The sequence below is a fragment of the Microcaecilia unicolor genome, chromosome 6 (genome assembly GCF_901765095.1).
Source record: "Microcaecilia unicolor chromosome 6, aMicUni1.1, whole genome shotgun sequence".
In the NCBI taxonomy this organism is placed as follows: domain Eukaryota; kingdom Metazoa; phylum Chordata; class Amphibia; order Gymnophiona; family Siphonopidae; genus Microcaecilia; species Microcaecilia unicolor.
Window position 1 is genome coordinate 246,852,344 of NC_044036.1, and position 12,855 is coordinate 246,865,198.

A 12,855-nucleotide genomic window follows, 5' to 3' on the forward strand; every position below is an offset into this window, starting at 1 on the left:
AGACTTTGCCTCTTTGGGTCTGTCAGAGGGTGTCTCCCGTATCTTGCTTGCTTCCAGGAAAGATTCCACTAAGAGGAGTTACTTCTTTCTATGGAGGAGGTTTGACGTCTGGTGTGACAGCAAGGCCTTAGATCCTCGCTCCTGTCCTACACAGACCCTGCTTGAATACCTTCTGCACTTGTCTGAGTCTGGTCTCAAGACCAACTCTGTAAGGGTTCACCTTAGCGCAATCAGTGCATACCATTACCGTGTGGAAGGTAAGCCGATCTCAGGACAGCCTTTAGTTGTTCGCTTCATGAGAGGTTTGCTTTTGTCAAAGCCCCCCGTCAAACCTCCTACAGTGTCATGGGATCTCAATGTCGTTCTCACCCAGCTGATGAAACCTCCTTTTGAGCCACTGAACTCCTGCCATCTGAAGTACTTGACTTGGAAGGTCATTTTCTTGGTGGCAGTTACTTCAGCTCGTAGAGTCAGTGAGCTTCAGGCCCTGGTAGCCCAGGCCCCTTACACCAAGTTTCATCATAATAGAGTAGTCCTCCGCACTCACCCTAAGTTCTTGCCGAAGGTAGTGTCGGAGTTCCATCTGAACCAGTCAATTGTCTTGCCAACATTCTTTCCCCGTCCTCATTCCTGCCCTGCTGAACGTCAGCTGCACACATTGGACTGCAAAAGAGCATTGGCCTTCTATCTGGAGTGGACACAGCCCAACAGACAGTCCGCCCAATTGTTTGTTTCTTTTGATCCCAACAGGAGAGGAGTGGCTGTGGGGAAACGCACCATATCCAATCGGCTAACAGATTGCATTTCCTTCACTTACGCCCGGGCTGGGCTGGCTCTTGAGGGTCATGTCACGGCTCACAATGTTAGAGCCATGGCTGCGTCAGTGGCCCACTTGAAGTCAGCCACTATTGAAGAGATCTGCAAAGCTGCGACGTGGTCATCTGTCCACACATTCACATCTCATTACTGCCTGCAGCAGGATACCCGACGCGACAGTCGGTTCGGGCAGTCAGTGCTTCAGAATCTGTTCGGGGTTCAGAATCCAACTCCACCCCCCTAGACCCATGTTTTATTCTGTTCCAGGCTACACTCTCTATTAGTTGGATAAGTTGTTAGGTCAATCTCAGTTATGTCCTTGCCGTTGCGAGGCCCAATTGATCATGTTTGTTGTTTTGAGTGAGCCTGGGGGCTAGGGATACCCCATCAGTGAGAACAAGCAGCCTGCTTGTCCTCGGAGAAAGCGAATGCTACATACCTGTAGAAGGTATTCTCTGAGGACAGCAGGCTGATTGTTCTCACAAACCCGCCCGCCTCCCCTTTGGAGTTGTGTCTTCCCTTGTCTTTGTCTTGCTACATACGGGACTAACGAACACAAGCCGGTTCGGGCGGGAAGACGGCCGCGCATGCGCGGTGCGCATGGGTGCGCGAGAGCTAGCAAAGGCCTTTGCTAGTGAAGTTTCCGATTGGAGGGGCTGCCGTGGACGTCACCCATCAGTGAGAATAATCAGCCTGCTGTCCTCGGAGAATACCTTCTACAGGTATGTAGCATTCGCTTTGTTGCAATTATATAAAGTTATTTAATTTATAATAAACTACATGTTTTGGAACCACATTGGTCTACCCCTTTCTTCTTTTTGTTGGTGTTTTGATGTTAAGGGGACACTTCTGCTTTTTCTGCCTTGGTTATAGAGTGCACCATCCTGGAAATGTAATTACCCAGGAGGAGAATTTTAAATTAAAGAATACATACTGAAGTACAGTTTGAAGGAAAAAAGGCAGGCAGTTCCTTTCCCCAAACCACTACAACTTGCGCCAGTTATCCATCCAGTGTGCAAAGCATTCAAATAGATGATCACAATAGCTGCATGCCTACATGTTTTAGGGATAAAAGCCTCTGACAGCTGCTCCTTCCCCATCACCCAAGGAATAGATATTTAAGGTTTTGATTAGAATGTCATGCCCATAAATGCCAGTGCTAGTTTATTGAAGTGCTGTATGTTCTCCTTGACAGTTTTTCTTCATTCACTGCTTCACTCTTTCTGGCTCTGCAGAATTTGAAGAAGCGAAGAAGTGGGTGGAAACTGAGCTGTCGTTTGAAAAAAAAGTAGATGTGAATCTCTTTGAAAGTACCATTCGTATCCTGGGGGGACTGTTGAGCACCTATCATTTAACAGGAGACAGCCTTTTCCTGGAGAAAGCGGTAAGTGCCCATTGTGGAAAGATATGACACAAGTTAATAAAAGTTAAATTTAATGTATTCAATCATCCCATTCCTCATGTTATGCTGCATTGGTTTCTAATACAAGGGGATCTTTGGGATTTTTTTTTTTATTGGTTGGTTGGTTGGGTTTTTTTTAATTAATTTTCCACCAAGCCTGGGAAGTTCTACTTTAGTGCAGTCTGTTTTAATTCCATTCTCCGAGGACAAGCAGGTATAATATTCTCACATGTGGATGACGTCATTCTCGGAGCCTGGTGCGGACACGGGCAAGTGCACTGTCACGTTAAATCTTTGAGGCAGTGCCCCAACCGCTCATGCATGGGTGCCTTCCTGCCCGATGCTCGAGCACGGGACCAACAGTCTGTTTTCCTTGGAGCAGAGAAGTTGCTTTTTTAATCTCTCCTCATCGCATCACACTTTTATCTTTTTGGTGCCTTTCCTTTTTTTTTTGATATTTTTTTCTTCATAGTGTTCTTATTTTTGTGTTCAGTTGTTCAATTTATTCATTTTTTCTTATTTTAAAATTTTTGTCCTTTGGGGCCTCTGAGCCCTTTTGCCCGGGAAGCATTGACTAATTTCGACTACTCGAGCTCCCCGGGCCATAGAGCCTTTTGACAGCGTCTACTGTGTCATCGAGGGTTCCAAGTGGTTTTTAGAAGTGTACTCGATGCAATAGGACTATTTCAGGCCCCAGTGGCGTACCAAGGGCAGGGCGGTAGGGGCGGTCCGCCCCGGGTTTAAACACGAGGGGGAGTACCCTGCTCCCACCCAAAGGCCGCTGGCACTGCAGTCCCCACCTGCCTACCTTGAGCTCCCTCGACAGCCCTCTTCAATCTGCCACCCGGCCCCCTGCATTTAAAAAAATCTCTGAATTGGTGGCGTAGCGCCTCGTGCCTGCCTGTAAAAGAAGCGGATCGCCTCGTCGGGCCTTCTTTCACTGTATCCCGCCCTCCTCTGATGTAACTTCCTATTTCCACGAGGGCGGGACACAGTGAGGGAAGACCCGACGAGGTGTTCTACTTCTTTTACAGGCAGATGTGAGACACTGCGCCTCCGATTCAGAGATTATTTTTTAAATGCAGGGGGCCGGGTGGCAGATTGAAGAGAGCTGTCAAGGTAGCTCAGAGTAGGCAGGTGAGGACTGGGGGGGGGGGGGGGGGGGGGGGTGGCAGGCTCAGATGGGAGAAGGGGACTGGGTCGGTGGGGGGCTCAGATGGGGAAGGGGGCTGGAGCTGGAACTGGGGTCTGAGAAGGAGGGAGAATGGGGCCATGCCTGGGGCAGGTTGGAGAATGGGTCTGGGGCTAAAAAGGAGGGCAGGTGAGAGAATGGGGCTGGAGCCTGGGCCGTGCCAACACGGTAAGCGAGGTAAGCATGGTAGGGGGGCGTCTCCCTCTGGGGGGGCGCCACCGCACCATGCTCACCTCACTTGCCCTCCCGCTCCCGTTGTTCAACTACTGCCCGCCCTCTTCTCCCCCCCCCCCCCCCCAACATCCCTTTTCTTTTTTTTTTCTTTTTAAATTTACCTCCGTGGCGGTCCAGCAGCGTCAGTGAAGGAGGCGGCGCTCCCGACGTCTCTAGCCTTCCCTTCGCTGTGTTCCGCCTTCTTCTGACGTCAAGGAAATGATGTTAGAAGAAGGCGGAACACAGCGAAGGGAAGGCTAGAGACGTCGGGAGGCTAGCGCCGCCTCCTTCACTGACGCTGCGCTGCTGAACCGCCACAGAGGTAAGTTTAAAAAGAAAAAACAAGAAAAGGGATGTTGGTGGGAGAGAAGAGGGCGGGCAGTAGTTGAACAATGGGAGCGGGAGGGCAGGGGAGAGACGAGCATGGATGCGAAGGGGGAGGGGAGAAGAGGGCGGGCCAGGCTAACTGGGACATGATGGGAGCGGGAGGACATAGGAGAGAGGAGCATGGATGCGAGGTGGGGGGGGTCATGGAAGGGAGAGAGGGGAATTGCTGGATAGGGATTAATGGAGGGTGACAGAGGAGCATGGATGGGAGGGGCAGGGCTCAGGGAGAGAGGGGAATTGCTGGATAGGGAATTAGGGATGAATGGAGGGCACAGAGGAGCATGGATGGGAGGGCAGGGCTCAGGGAGAGATGGGAATTGCTGGAAAGGGATGAATGGAGGGGGCAGGGGACAGGAGCATGGATGGGCATGGATTGGGAGGGCAGGGCTCAGGGAGAGAAGGGGAATTGCTGGATAGGGATGAATGGAGGGGACAGATGGGAATGGATGGATATGGATTGCAGGGCAGGGCTCAGGGAGAGAGGGGAATTGCTGGATAGGGATGAATGGAGGGGGCAGGGGACAGATGGGCATGGATGAATATGGATTGCAGGGCAGGGCTCAGGGAGAGAGGGGAATTGCTGGATAGGGATGAATGGAGGGGGCAGGGGACAGAGGAGCATGGATGGCAGGGCTGAGGGAGAGAGGAGAAATTGCTGGACATAGAGGGGAGGGATGAAGGAGATGTAATGAGGGAAAAGGAAGAGAGGAGAAAAACTGCACATGGATGAAGAAAATAGGCAGAAGCTGAGGACCAGAAATGAAGAAGAAAGGAGGAAAGGAAAGAAATAAATGGAAAGGAAGCCCTGGAAACGGAGTTAAGAGGACAGATAGCAGCAGAATCAGATACTGGGCCAGCATGATCAGAAAAAGAAAGTCACCAGACAACAAAGGTAGAAAAAAATCATTTTAGTTTCATTTTAGTGTTTGGAATATGTCCACTTTGAGAATTTACATCTGCTATCTTATTTTGCAATGTATAGCAGTTTGTTTCTAAGAATATTGCTGACAATTCCTGTCAGTGTGGCAAGTGGTGAGCGATCATTTTCACGGGGGGGGGGGGGGGGGGGGCTGCTGCCGCCACCACCACCACCACCAACTGATAGTCTGCATGGGGGGCGCCAGAGACCCTAGGCACGGCCCTGGCTGGAGCTGAAAAGGGGGGAGCCCTATTGTAAGGCAGGTGGATGAAGGGGATGGAACTGGGGGCTGAAAAGTAGGGTAGGTGGGATAAGAGGGCTAGTACTGGAACTGGGGGCTGAAAAGGGGCAGGGTCTGAAACTGTGGGGACTGGAGGCTGAAAAGGGGACAGGGAGAAGTGGCTGGGGCTGAAGCTCGGGACTGGTGGGAGAAAAGGGCTGGGGCTGAAACGGGGGACTGGTGGGATAGTGGGGCTGAAAAGGGGGGGCAGTTGGGAGACTGTCTCTCCCCTGCTTGAACTAGGGGCAGGTGGAATAATGGGGCTGGAACTGGGGGCCGAGAGAGAGAGGAGACAGATCCTAGATGGAAGGGGGAGAGAGAGGGAGGGCAGAACCTGGATGGATGGGAGAGGGAGGGCAAATGGTGGATCGAAGGGGCAGAAGGAAAGGGCAGACAGTGGATGGAAGGAAGAGAAAGGGCAAACAGTGGATGGAAGAGGGGGAGAGAAAGGGCAGACGGAGCAGATTGTGGATGGAAGGGAGAGAGAGGGCAGACAGTGGATGGAAGGGGCAGGGAGAGAGAGAAGGCAGACACTGGATGGCAGGGAGAGAGCAAAGACATATGCTGGATGGCAGGATGAGTGAAAAGAAGATGAGGAAAGCAGAAACCAGAGACAACAAATTGTATATAAAATATATTTTTTCTTTTTTTTGCTTTAGGACAAAGTAGTATTGTATCTGTGTTAATAAGTGTTTATAAATAGAACATGGAAATAAGGTAATCTTTTTATTGGACTAATTTTAATACATTTTGACTAGTTTTTGGAGAACAAAACCCCTTCGTCAGGTCAGGATAGGTGACCTGAGGAAGGAGGTTCTGGCCTCTGAAAGCTAAATGTTTTAGTTCAATAAAATGGTATTATTTTATTTTCTATATTTGTTTTATTTCTATTTGTTAATTTGTAAAGTGGTGATTGGTATTTGTTAGTTTTTTCAAATTTCCATCTGCTATCTTTATGTTTTGCACAGTACTAGGGGACATGTTCTGTTTCTGTGGTGTTGCATTATATGCAGAATCTGTCATCTTGGGGGTTCAGTTTAATTTTTGTCTAAATAGAAAGTTTATGATTACTTATTCTATAGTGGATTAGGGTGCATCTGTGTTTGTGAAAAAGACATGACTTTCAGTTGGCATTGACTGTGCAGGATCAATGATCTGTACTATTCTGTCTGGTTTCGTTTTACAATAGGTGAACTGATGTTCTAGTGCTCCCTGCAGTGTTTAAGATGCTTTCCTTTTCCTTGTGTGACTCGTAGAAATTACTGTTTATGGTATGGTATGCACTATAGGTCCTGAGTGTTTTGTATTATCAGTATGCCTAGTACTGGATTTTGGAGGGGGGTGTTGAAAAAAAATGACTGGCCCCGGATGTCTAATACCCTAGGTATGCCACTGTCAGGCACAGACCTCCATAACTGATGTGTTCAGTGCTTGGGTCCAGAGCACCAGGACATACAGGGTAACCTCTGCCTGCATATGCAAACAAGGACCGATGCTCTAGTTGACACTCCCGCATACTTCCCATGAACAGTACTTTGAAGAGTCAGACTCATTCTTCTCCTAGGAGATAGATCAAGACCCCACAGAACCTCTCAGCTGAGGAGTCCTATGGCATTCCATCTGATCCTTCTCTGCCACCTGAGAGACGTAGTTCTTCTCCAAAAAGTATATACTTTCCTGGCTTTGTCTGTGAGATGGCTCAAGCCATACCTTTTAAATTAGAGAAAGAGGAAGAACCTTGTTTAGAGCTCTTTGAGGTTCTAGGTTATGACTTTCCTCTTTGAGAAGGAATCACTATTCCACTTCATACAATTATGAAAAATACTGTTATCAAAAATTGGGAAACTCCACTGACAGTTCAGGTTGCCCCAAAGAAAATTGATATCATGTATAGGATACAGAAATGCACTGGGTTTGAGAAAACAGTAACTTCATCATTCACTAGTTGTGGAATCTGCTTTAAAACGCACTCGCAGTGCAAGATGTCATTCTTCTGCTCCTCTAAGAAGAGAACCTAGAACATTGGACCCTTTTGGCAAAAAAACCTTTCATGCTTCAGTGCTAACCAGTCACATATTAGATTATCAACCTTATTCTACAATTTACTTAAAATCTCTTAATACAGAGTACTCTTTCCTTTGTAGAATTCCTTCCCCTAAGAAGGCTGAGAATTCCATAAGCTTCACATTAAACTTCTCAACTATTATAAATAGCTGGCAAAGCAAGCCTTTGATGTCATTTCATGCATTTCAACCATAGCAGTAGTAATGTGACATCTCTCCAGGCTCAGGGTCTCTGACTTCAAATCTGCTGTCCAGGAGTGTCTAGCTGATGTCCCTTGTCATGGACAAAACTTGTTTGATGACAACGTCGAGGAATTGACTGACCTAATCAAAAGACATACAGATACTATAAAAACTCTATCCAGGGAACAAACCTCTGCTACCTCTTCTTCTTCTAGAAGATTTGCAGGAGAGTTTTGATGCTCCAATTATTATATGTCTAAGCATAGTTACACTCTTCTCTTCCTTCACCTCAAAGGACTACACTCCAATGCTCAAGACCAAGGTATCAGTGGGGTCAAAAATCCCAGACACCCTCTCAGTCTAAACAACCATCCAGTTTTTGACTCCTTCCTAGAGATCATTGCCACCGTTCAGTTGTCCATTCCAAGCGACCTTTCAGTTGGAGGGAGACTCATCCTCTTTCAACAGAGGTGGCCTCTCATAACCTCTGACCGTTGGATGCTATGCAACATATAGCACAGTTACACTCTGCATTGGGGAAAAAAAAGACCTCTCGACCATCCACCAAGAGAGTCTCATTTCAACTCCCTCCATATGACACTACTTCGAGAGGAGCTCTTGGCCCTCCTCTGACAGAATGCAGTAGAACCAGTTCTTCTGGACAGGGTCAAGAGTGCTATTCGAGATACTTTCTTGTACCAAAAAAGGGAGGAGTATTACCAGTTCTCGATCTATGAGACTTATACAAGTTTCTACTGAAAGGCAAATTTTGCATGGTTTCCCTGGGATCACTACTTCCCATGATACAACTCAATGACTGACTTTGCTGTCTAGATCTTAAGGAAGAATGCACGCACATACCTATCCTCCCTGCACACAGAAAGTTCCTCCACTTCTGCTGTGGCACTCTGCATTATCAATACAAGGTCTTACCATTTGGCTTGTACTCAGCTCTTCAAATCTTCACGAAGTGCCTGATAGTGGTAGCTGCAACGCTTCACAAATTGGGCATATATGTAGTCTCCTACCTAGATGATTGGTTAATCTAGGTAGCCTCCCGGAAGTTGGCGCACACCTCCATTTTATCTGCCATCAGGCTCCATTTCCCCAAATCACATTTTCAACCAGTTCAGACGTTAGAATTCATAGGTGCCCTCCTAGATACTACTTTGGGCTGAGCCGTCCTTCCTGAACCGAGAGCAAACATACTACATCTTTCCATTCAGATGTTCAAATCCATCCAGTATCTGCTCGTCAGATGCTCCTCCTGTTTGGTCACATGGTCTCAACAGTCCATGTAACACCATTAGCTGTTCCATTTCTGCATTCCTCCGTGAATGCTCTCCTCTCAGTGATCCCGACCCTTACTCAAGTAGCTCTACAGCTGTGTATCTCTCTACAGTGGTGGGATGGTGTCCCAGAGACTTCCGTTTCAGCCCCCTCCACATCACAAGGTCCTCACCATGGATGCCTCCATGATAGATTGGGGTGCTTATCTCGATGGTCTCCACACACAGGGTTCTTGGTCCACACGGTAGAAACGATGACATATCAACCTCCTTGAAAAGATACAGAAAAGGGCGACAAAAATGATAAAGGGGACGGGACGCCTTTCCTATGAGGAAAGGCTAAAGCAGTAGGCCTCTTCAACTTGGAGAAAAGACGGCTGAGGGGAGATATGATAGAGGTCTATAAAATAATGAGTGGAGTGGAACAGGTAGATGTGAATTGCTTGTTCACTCTTTCCAAAAATACTAGGAGTAGGGGGCCCGCAATGAAGCTACAAAGTAGTAAATGAATGAATTGGAGAAAATATTTCTTCACTCAACGTGTTATTAAATTCTGGAATTTGTTGCCAAAGAATGTAGCAAAAGCAGTTAGCTTAGCAGGGTTTAAAAAGGTTTGGATAACTTCCTAAAAGAAAAGCCCATAAGCCATTATTAAAGTGGACTTGGGAAAAATCCACTGCTTATTTCCAGGATAAGCAGCATAAAATGTTTTATACTGTTTGGGGATCTTGCCAGATACTTGTAACCTAGATTGGCCACAGTTGGAAACAGGATGCTGGGTTTGATGGACCTTTGGTCTGTCCCAGTATGGCAATAATTATGTACGTATGTAGAATTGCACAAAACCTTCCAAGACCGCATTCTTAATCAGGTAATACTCATGCACACAGACAACCTGGTTGTGATGTTTCACTAACACTATTTGTTTTTATCTCACCAAGAATGTAAACCACACTGAACCCTGGAAAGTAGGATATTAGCGGTATACAAGAATTGATTTGAATTGAATTACTTCAACAAACAAGGAGGAACGGGTTCTCAGCACCTCTGTTGGCAAGTAATCCAGATATGATGTTGGGCAGCTTCTCGAAACATCTTTATAAGAGCTCTTTACCTAGCCAGCAAACAGAATGCTATAGCAGACAAATTGAGCAGAATCCTTCAGCCTCACGAATGGTCCCTCAGCATCTCTGTAGTTCATCAAATATTCCAACAGTGGGGGACCCCAGCAATAGACCTGTTCACCTCTCCTCAGAACAACAAGCTTCCCCACTTTTGTTCCAGAATATATGTTCACAACCGAACAGTCCCAAATGTCTTCTTACTCCTCTGGGGAACAGACCTTTACTATCCTCCACTACCTCTCATAGGGAAAACTCTTCTAAACTGGGTTGAGACCAAGGGTCTATGATTCTAATTGCTCCATACTGGCCATGTCAAATCTGGTTCCCTCTTCTAGGGTTATAGTCCAAAGAACCATTGAGGTTGATTCTTTTCCAACTCTAGTAACAAAGAACGAGGGGGTCTGTTCTCTATCCAGACCCTTGCTGTCTATCTCTGATGGCTTGGTTTCTGACTGACGACATAGATTTACATTCCTTAAACCTTCTTGAAAGAGTCCATAGGATATTCTTAGCGTCTAGGAAACCACCTATGCAGAAATGTTAGCGTATCAAGTGGAAGAGATTTTTCCTCTGGTGTATAGCCAAAGCACTTGACCCTAAGTGCTCTCTTCCCACCCTTAAAGAGTACCTCCTCCATCTTTCTGATTCTGACCTCAAAGTACACGAGTGCTGTTAGCATATTTCACTTCGAGATTGATAACAAGCTAATTTCCTCCCTTGATAGTTAGATTAATGAAAGGTTTATTTCATACTTTTCCTCCTGCCAACCACTCCCTATGGTTTGGGATATCAGTGTCATTCTCTCAGCTCTCATGAAATCTCCTATTGAAACACTTCATTCCTGTTCTCTGAACCTCACATATAAGGTAGTATTCTTAATAGCTCTTCTGCCAGAAGAGTGATCAAACTTCAAGCCCTGGTGATGGGCCCTCCTTATATCAGGTTCTTCCATGAAAGGGTTGTGCTCCAAACCCACCCCAAATTCCTTCCTAAAGTGGTGTCAGAGTTCTATCTCAGTCTGTCCATTGTACTACTTGTCTTCTTCCCTAAGCCACACACTCGTCCTGGAGAAGCAGCACTGCATACCTTAGACTTCAAGTGTGCTCTAGCATGTTATCTGGAGCAAACAAAACCTCACAGGAAGTCCTTTCAGCTATTTATATCCTTCAACCCTTGTAGATTATGGATTCCCATCACCAAATGTACGCACTGGCTGACTATCTCCTACACACATGCTGAAGCTGGGCTGACCCTTCATGGCTGGGTCACTGCTCTCACTGTTAGAGCCATGTTAAGCAGTCCATTTCTGCTCTGCCTCCATTGAAGATATTTGCAAAGTGGGTGCATGATCTTCTATCCACACCTTCACTGCTCACTAGAGTCTAGAGCAGTGATGGCGAACCTTTCAGAGACTGAGTGCCCAAACAGCAACCCAAAATCGAATTATTTATTGCAAAGTGCCGGTACTCATCATGGGCGGGGTTACCACATATGACTCCACCCCTATGATAGCCACACGCCTTACACCAGCCATGGCGCATATAAACAGACATCATTGAAAATATTATACTAGTATAGGAGAAAAAAATAACATTATTTTCTTCCATTATAAATCATTTCTGTAAGCTGTTACAGCTCCAGTATACCCAGTGCAAAATAAGACAGCAGATGTAAATTCTCCAATTCGACATATTCCAAACACTAAAATGAAAATAAAATGATTTTTCCTGCCTTTGTTGTCTGGTGATTTTGTTTTTCTATCCATATTTGTTCTAGTCGCTGATTCTGCTGCTCTCTATCTGTTCTCTTAACTCCGTTTCCAGGGCTTCCTTTCCATTTATTTCTTTACTTTCCTCCTTTCTTCTTCATTTCTTGCCCTCCATCCATGTCCAGCAACCGTCCTCTCCCCTCCAGGCACAAATGTCCAGCCGCCCTCCCTCCCAGCAGCACCCAGCACCAGGCCTCCCTCCCACCCAGCACCCAACCTCAGGCCTCCCTCCCACCCAGCACCCAACACTACTACTACTACTTAGCATTTCTATAGCCAGGCCTCCCTCCCTCCCAACACCAGGCCTCCCTCCCACCCAACACCAGGCCTCCCTCCCACCCAACACCAGGCCTCCCTCCCACCCAGCACCCAACACCAGGCTTCCCTCCCACCCGGCACCCACCATCAGGCCTCCCTCCCTCCTGGCACCCACCCAGCACCCAACACCAGGCTTCCCTCCCACCCAGCACCCAACACCAGGCCTCCCTCCCTCCCTCCCACCCTCCCAGCACCCAACACCAGGCCTCCCTCCCTCCCACCCTCCCAGCACCCAACACCAGGGTTCCCTCCCACCCGGCACCCAACATCAGGCTTCCCTCCCACCCGGCACCCAACATCAGGCTTCCCTCCCACCCGGCACCCACCATCAGGCCTCCCTCCCTCCCGGCACCCACCATCAGGCTTCCCTCCCACCCAGCACCCACCATCAGGCTTCCCTCCCTCCCAGCACCCAACACCAGGCTTCCCTCCCACCCAGCACCCAACACCAGGCCTCCCTCCCACCCAGCACCCAACACCAGGCCTCCCTCCCTCCCAGCACCCACCATCAGGCTTACCTCCCTCCCAGCACCCACCATCAGGCTTCCCTCCCACCCAGCTCCCAACATCAGGCCCCCCTCCCACCCAGCACCACCCAGCACCAGGCCTGCCTGCCTCCCTCCCTCCCAGCACCAGGCCTGCCTCCCGCCCTCCCTCCAACCAAACAAGCAACCAGGAACCCCCCCCCCCCTTCTCTTCTTTAATTTTAAAAGCGTACCTCCTCGGAGTTCATTCAGGCGGCGTGCTGCGGCAGCAAAGCGCGTGTTCTTTGCTCGGCGCGCCTTCCTTTCTGTATCTGCGGGACCAGAGCTTGAGGAACAGAAGGGAAGGCGCGCCGAGCGAAGAACACGCGCTTCGCTGCCGACGCACGCCTCCTGAATGAACTCCGAGGAGGTACGCT

At 48.1% G+C, this 12,855-nt stretch overlaps 1 protein-coding gene across 1 annotated transcript in view; it reads left to right on the forward strand.

Annotated features, from left to right (window-relative positions):
* MAN1B1 (mannosidase alpha class 1B member 1) overlaps positions 1 to 12,855 on the forward strand; it is a 262,777-nt gene that overhangs the window by 156,267 nt on the left and 93,655 nt on the right. Inside the window, exon 7 of the mRNA XM_030207057.1 lies at positions 2,052 to 2,200. Coding sequence (XP_030062917.1) covers positions 2,052 to 2,200 — 149 coding nt within the window. The remainder of the gene's footprint in view (positions 1 to 2,051; positions 2,201 to 12,855) is intronic.